Source organism: Octodon degus, unplaced genomic scaffold (assembly GCF_000260255.1).
Source record: "Octodon degus isolate 3935 unplaced genomic scaffold, OctDeg1.0 scaffold00108, whole genome shotgun sequence".
NCBI classification, from domain to species: domain Eukaryota; kingdom Metazoa; phylum Chordata; class Mammalia; order Rodentia; family Octodontidae; genus Octodon; species Octodon degus.
Window position 1 is genome coordinate 1,644,895 of NW_004524684.1, and position 7,369 is coordinate 1,652,263.

General features: G+C 52.4%; 1 protein-coding gene across 1 annotated transcript in view; it reads left to right on the forward strand.

Annotated features, from left to right (window-relative positions):
• The first annotated feature begins 7,119 nt into the window (after positions 1 to 7,119).
• The window catches only part of Rsbn1l (round spermatid basic protein 1 like), an 80,253-nt gene continuing 80,003 nt past the window's right edge, over positions 7,120 to 7,369 (forward strand). Inside the window, exon 1 of the mRNA XM_023724318.1 lies at positions 7,120 to 7,362. Within this exon, the coding sequence (XP_023580086.1) occupies positions 7,126 to 7,362 (237 nt within the window). The 5' untranslated portion in view covers positions 7,120 to 7,125. The remainder of the gene's footprint in view (positions 7,363 to 7,369) is intronic.

Here is a 7,369-nt window from a genome sequence, read left to right on the forward strand (position 1 = left end):
GGCCCCATAATCTCTTTGATCAGAAAATTTGGGACACTACTGAGTTACATGACGCTACAGTACAAGTTCTCATATGTCCTAAGTCTTAATTGACCTTGGAAGGCTATGGCCAAAATGTTGGCTTTCCTTGTGGCCCTCCTTTTTCTCTAATTTTGGTCTGCAAACTTAGGTTGTTAACCCTTCAGAAGACAAGCTTATTGTTATTACCATACAATCTAGGTTGTTGAGCTTAACCTCACTATCTGTCTGAATATCAAACATCTTAGGCATAACATGGAACTGCCTCTGTCTCTTGAGTACTGGATTATAGGTATGCACCACTATGTATGATCCTTCCGTTTTTAACAGGGTTTGGCAGGTCTGGTCCTTGCCCATTTCTCTAAATCAAGTGCACTTACTGGATCCAAGGTAGACAGTAATTTAGTCATGCGCAGACTGTGCCACGCTGCCTATATGTAACATACTCTGTTTAAACAAGAGAGACTCTCCTGATGGAGGCCCAGGCCTTGTCTCCTAAAGCTCTTTCCTACAGCTGGGCCTCCACAAAAGTGCCTCCCTGCTCACACTCCTCTGCTTTATTCCTCTCCGTTTCCTCTTTGGGTCTCATGAACACAGTCCCAGACTATGGCATTGGGCACGAATTATGGAGGCTGCAGTTCCAGTACTGGGCAACTACTCCGAGCACCAGCTCTAGACTAACACGTTTGTAACATCTATTTTTTTCTTTTTTGAGGGTCTCACTATATAGCTGAGGCTGGCCTTGAACTTGAGGTGAACCTCTTACCTCAGCCTCTTGAGTTCTCAGATTACAGGCACAAGCCACCAGGCCCGGCTGAAACATCTTTATTATCCCTATTTGTATATATATATATAGTTCTCCTGCTATCAAATTACAATGAACATGGAACATATATTTACAAAATATAGAACTTTTCTCTCATGCTCTTTTTTTTAAAAGATCTTTTAGACTAAGAGTAGAAACAGAGATTAAGGGCCGGGGATGTAGCTCCATGGCAGAGGGCTTGTCTAGCATGCACAAAGCTCTGGGTTCAACCCCAGTACTGCTAAATGTTTTTTTTTTTAATTGTCAGGCTTATCTTTTTACAAGTGGCCAGTCCTCCGCGATGGGGCAAACTCCTGACAGAACTACTTCATACTGGCTGCTTAGGTAAGATTTAATACATGGAGCCAGATGTGTGGGCCACAGGGCTGACAGCAGGACACGCATAGGAAGTTGCAGCTGTCACAGGCTGCGTCCTACTCTGGCTTCCCTCGTCCCCATGAGGCCAAGCACACCCAGCACCTGGCTCCCCTTAGACCCTGGGGTCTGGACTGGGCCTGGTAGCAGGGCTCCACTCCTGGGGCTTTTCCTCTCCTCTCAGCCTGGGTGCCTGCCTGCCTCAGTGTCCTGTGCCGGCTTCAAAGCCGCCTGGCACTGGCCTAATGGTGCATCTGCTGATCCTACCTTCTCCGTCACAGGGACAACAGCCCATGACCAGGGCCACTCGTTCTAGATGCTCACGCTGTTTGCTGTGTGGATACATCAGTGAGGCAGGAGACCACAGCCTACAGCCGCACAGCCCTGGTGCAAAGATGGCTCGGGGCCAGAGAATGTGGGGAAAGGGCACTTGGGAGGACAGAGAGCTGCTTGCCTTTTGTGGTGTCTCTAGACTTAGCTGAAGGTCTGGTCCCTAAAGGCGTGTGCTGACTGCCCACCCACCAAGTGTGGTGAGGAAGAAGGAGTAGGATCTGAAGAGCTGGAGGTGTGGTGGCATAGGTCTGGCATCCCAGCACTGTGGAGGCTGAGGTGGGAGGGTGGCTTCAAGTTGGAGGGCAGCCTGGGCCGCAGAGTGAGTCAAGGCCAGGCTGGACCAAGTAGGGAGACCCTGCCTCAAAAAGACAATGAGGAAAATAAATAGGAAGAGACATAACGCAAGCATAAGGGGTAATACACTATGGAATAAGACAAAGCTAAAAAATAATAACATCACTGACGAGCAAAAACAAAACTAGTGAACAGGTCACTACAAATTAAACAGTCCATGGTGAGGCCACATAAATGGATGCAAATATGACTTCTGCTTCCAGTTATCACGTCACACATTGGTCTGCTGAGAAAGATAAAGATATGACATTCTTCACTGCTGCATGAATAACCAGTTTCTACTCCTGTATTTGCTTCTTGGTCAATGTCATACAGAGGTGGCATTTTACTTCTGATCCAGTGATTTCCTTCCTGGAGCTCCCCCACACAGGACCCACCCCAAGTTCTCCCCAGAGCTGCATGGCTTCAGGCTCTCCTGCGGTGGCTGCTGATGCCGCAGTGCATGGGGTCCCTTCATGTGCCCCACAGGCTGGACCGGGGTGTCCCAGCTCCCAGCCATGTGGGTGGCTGTGCCTTCTGGGGAGACCCCAGTGAAGTCCGAGAACTTTCCAGAAGCAATGACTCCTTTCCTCAACGCTGCACCACTCCTCTGCCTGTCCAGGTTGGACTGGTCATACCTGGAGCCTGGGCTCGGGCCCTGGTGCTTGAGATAGCTCTGCGCTGCCCTGTCTGTTCACTGATAGAAAATTCCCTGCTAAGGAGACCAGGAGATGTAGGCTTGAGATGTGTCACACACATGCGCCAACTCCTCCTGATGGACATAATCGTTAGGTGCTACGAACAAGCACTAATAAAAAGAAAAAGAAAGGCCAGGTGAGTCCCAGCATTGGGGAGGCTAAGGCAGGAGGACTGCTTTGAGTTCAAGGCCAACCTGAACTGCATGGTGAAAGCCTATCTCAAAATGACAAAAATAAAAAAAGTAAATAAAGCCATGGTTTTGAACATGGTTGCTCTGCACTGAAAAAAGAAAGAAAGAAAGAAAGAAAGAAGAAAGAAAATTTCCAGTTACATTAGATTGGGATTTAGTGTTTTTCCATTTATTGAAATCAAATACATGGACTAAACACGAAAAAGATCAAAACTAAAATCTTACAAATAAGAAATAAAGTGTAAAAATTCATAATGGTAGCTTGAATTAGATTTGAAAGTGAACTCAAAAAGTAGAAATTTTGGGCTGGGGAGATGGCTCAGTAGAATAAGTGCTTGCCTGGCAAGCGGAAGGGAAGGAGGGCCTGAGTTCAATCCCTGGTTCCACCAAAAAAAAAAAAAAAATTGATCCTTAAAAAGTAGAAATTTCACCGATGAGTCTTTCACTATTTTAATCATACATCTATTTTCACACTGATGGTACGGAAGCAATTATTTTTTTAGAGGAAACCACTATGCAGCAGGGGTGCAGCTCAGGGGTAAGCACTGGCCCTCTTGTGTGTGTGGGCCGATGGGGGAGGGGAATGCAGGGGAGGAGAACTCAGTAGTCTGAGGGGTTTAAGGAATGCCAGCTCTTGAACCTGAGGTAAAACATAGGTGTAGGTGAGCACCCTATTGTTCTTTCATCTCGCCCCACACAAATTCCACAGCCAGGCTTTTCAAAGTAAACCTGTGAGGGCCAGGGAGACAGCTCAGTGGCATGAGCTCCTGCCTGGCAAGCACAAGGGCCTGTATCCAATACCTGTACCAAAAAAAAAAAAAAAAAAAAGAGTAAAACCTGCAAAATTAAAACAATGAAAGAAGCTGGTAGGGTGGTGCAAGCCCGTTGTCACAGCACTCACTCTGGAGGCTGAGGCAGGAGGATCGCGCTGTGAGGCCAGCCTGGGAGCCACAGCAAGTCCAGGGTCCGCCTGAGTTGCACAGCAAACCTTGACAATAGAAAAGGAGAGCACTCTGGGGACAGCTGCAGCTCTATGCTTTCTGTGCCACGCCGGCCTGTGGAATGCTTGCAGGAACTGCAGTCTTCTTGCAGGGTCACCCTCTCTCCCCACCCCAATCCCTTAGGACAGCTCCCTGGGTGACAGCTGAGCAGCAAAGCCCTCCACAGCCTGGCCCTCCTCGTTAGCGTCTGTTGGCCTTCCCTGCAGCCCGGTGCCCCTCACACTCTGCCTGTGCCCCTGCCCAGCTCAGACAGGGCCCCCGGGTCTGCAGAGCCCACAGGGAATGGCACACCCTGAGGGTGACACCTTGCTAGGTGGACAGACACTGCATGCAGCCAGAGCACCGTGCAGATTTAAAGTGCTGAGGCTTTACTCAGACATGACTTCTTCCTGCAGGATGGAGGATGGCCAGGGTCAGAGTGAGCAGACTCCCAGCCCGCTTGGGAAAATCACCCTGGGAAACTCTTAAATCTGGGAGGAGGGCTGGTGGTGGTATAGCCTGTAATCCTAGCACTTGGGAGGCTGAGGCAGGAGGATCATTGTGAGTGTGAGTCCAGCCTGGGTTACAAAGGGAGCTCAAGGCCAGCCTGAGCTGCATGGTGAGACCCTGTCTCAAAAAGACAACAACAAGGCAGGCAGCCACTAGGGTACCCTTCAAGGACAGCTCAGGTGTCTCGCTCCTGGGCTTGGGAAAGACACAGGGTCTTGGCGCTGCGGCAATCTGACTTGTCCTTCTTTCCTGACACATGTGGCCTCGGCCACAGCTCGTCCTGGGCACAGCTGCTCTCCCCACAGGTGACTGGATGCCTCAGAGGCTGGGACTGACCCCTGCATAAGGGGGCCCTCACATTTGTACCAGCCTTCCTAGCCATGACTAGAATAGGCATCTGAGGCTAGTGGGCTGGTGCAGCCTGTCACTCTAGCACTCTGGAGGCTGAGGCAGGAGGATCACTATGAGTTCAGGCCAACCTGGGCTATACAGTGAGTCTGTCCCTAAAAGTCAGGGCGGCAGAAGCACCCCTTGGAGGCATGGAGCTAGTGTCCACTTGCTCTGTTTTGCTGTTTTCCGCTTCTGTCTCCTCGCTCTGAGGTCACTGCTGCCAGGTGACCTCACCAGGAAGAACTGGCTGACTCCTTCCCCGCAACTTGTGTTTTGTGAGACAGGGCCTCTCTCCCTAGTCCAGGCTGGCCTTGAACTTGAGGCGATCCTCTTGCCTCAGCCTTCTGCATGCTGGGATGACAGGTATGCGCCACCACGCCTGGATCCCTGACAACTTTCAATTGATTTGGTTGGTGTTCCTGCCTTCTGTAAACTCAGGTTTGTCTGCAAGCTGGGAGGGGCCTGCAGCTTAGCAGGTGCTCAGGCTGTTGTGTTCGATGCTATTACTTGTTAAGAGGAGAGAACTGAGTTTGCCTGAATTACATGCGATGCGTGATAAGAACAACAGGCCCTGGAAGTCCTGCAGTCTTGATGGGAGTGGAAGGGCAACAGGCGCAAGGCCTTGGCAGGGAGAGGGCACTCACTGCCCTTGCGAAGCCCCATGCAGGTGCCGAGGAACAGGGCTTGGGGGTCCGAAGGGGGAGAAGCCGGGGAGGGTGACGTGACCGTGGGACTGATCAGGCCCCAACCTCCTAAAGCAGGTGTGGGGTGAGCGGCTTCTATAGAGACAAGAAGTGTGGTTCTCGGAAGCCCAGGAAGCTCAATGGTCTCTGGGAGTAAAAACTCTCAAGTGTAGACAGGAGCTCAGGGCAGCCCATATTTATTTGGCTTTCAAACAAAGGAAGGTGATACTGAGGCAAGGTGGGAACACAGCAAGCCCTTGGGAAATCAGTTCTCAGACTTCTCCAAGCAGTAAATTTTGCCAGTTAAGACAACAGTCTGGGCCTGGAAGATAGCTTGGCGGTCTAAGCACAAGGTCCCTGGTTTGATCCCTGGGACCTCATGCTGTGCTGCCCTGGGCATGGTGGCACACATCTCTAATCCCACTGCTGGGCAGGCTAAGACAGGAGGGTCACTATGAGTTCAACTGCGTAGCGAGATCCTGCACCCAATAAATGAATAAATAAATAAAACATACACATTTTTAAAAAACACAACCATCTGATCTCTTAGGATGGCAACTTCATTGTTCTGGAATAGGGAATGTGAGCAGTTGTGGCTCATCTTGAGGGCTGTTCCTACAGCCAGTGGGCTCTTCTGGTTTGCAGTTTAACCTCTTACACAGCAGGATGGAATTCCAGGGCAGTCTGAATTAAATAAACAAGTAAATAAACACCACTTAAAAATAAACGCCATACCTACAAGCCAATTTGAAGGAAGTGATTTTTTTGAGACAGGCTCTCACTAGGTAGTGCAGGCTGGAACTCGCTTATGTAGCCCAGGCTAGCCTCGAACGCACAGCGATCCTCCTGTCTCAGCCTCCACAGTGCTGGGATTATGCCCAGCCAAGGTGAAATTCTGAGGCCACTCCGAAAGCACTCTAAAACAAAGGAAAGGGAAAAGTGAAACAAAATAAACATTTCTAATTTGCCGCAGTCACAGGCCTGGGTACTTCCTGAAGAGTTACATTCAACTGTTTCTACAAAGTAACGGGCAGTTAGAGCTCCTCTTACGAGCCTTCAGTTTGCGGCACTGACGGTCATCTTCTCAGCTAACCATTCTTATTTTTACCTCCCTTCCTTGGATTTCCGATCGCACATGAGGTCGGCGAGTTAAACAAAAGCCAGGCTCCTCGCTAGGCGCAGCCGTCCGGTAACCCGGGAGCTGACGCAAAGCGCGCTCACCAAGTGCACCGCGCGTCGGAGACCAAATGGGAAACTCCGTCAGTCAAAATAAACTCCTTAAAAGCACACAGAAACTGAAGGGCTTGCTTTGCGCACACCTGTCAACGCCGCTTCCCGGATATCAGGTGTGGCGCGGCGTCCCGTCGCACCCATCTCCTAGCGCTCCCGCGGGGCCTCGTCGGGAACCCCAAGTTTCCGACCGGCAGGCAGTCACCGACTTCAGAGCCCCGGTTCCCGACCGGAGCAGCATGTCTCCTCTCATCAAGGCCCGGTGGCCTCAGCTGTCCGGGGGCCCGGGTTCTCCGCGAGCTCGCGCAGGTACGCGGGCGCCGCAGGCGACAGCTTTAGACCCTCGCAGGCAGGGTCCCCGGGGCCACAGCGCCCCGCCGCGAGCTGACCTCCGGCGCCGGTCGGCCCAGCAGTCCCGCCCCTCCGACTTTGCCTCGCGTCTCTGATTGGCTTCTGTGTGCGTCCCTCCACGCGGTTCGCCCAATGCAAGGCCAGGCCGGTGGCCCCGGCCGCCCCGCCCCCGCCCCGCCCCCGCCCCGCGCCGGGAGCCGAGCGGAGTAAATACAACAGGAGTGCAAAATGGCGGCGCCGCCGAGCCCAGTGCGCGGCGCTGCCGCCGCCGCCCCGGCCGTCTCGGAGAAGGAGCCCTTCGGCAAGCTGCAGTCGTCCTCCCGGGACCCGCCGGCGTCTCTGTCCGCCAAGAAGGTCCGGATGGAGGAGAAGAAGGCTCCGCGGCGAGTGAACGGGGACGGGGGCGGCAGGCAGGCGCTGGCCCCTCCGCCTCTGAGCGGCGGCGGCCCCGCGCCCTGGAGCCTCGCCGCGC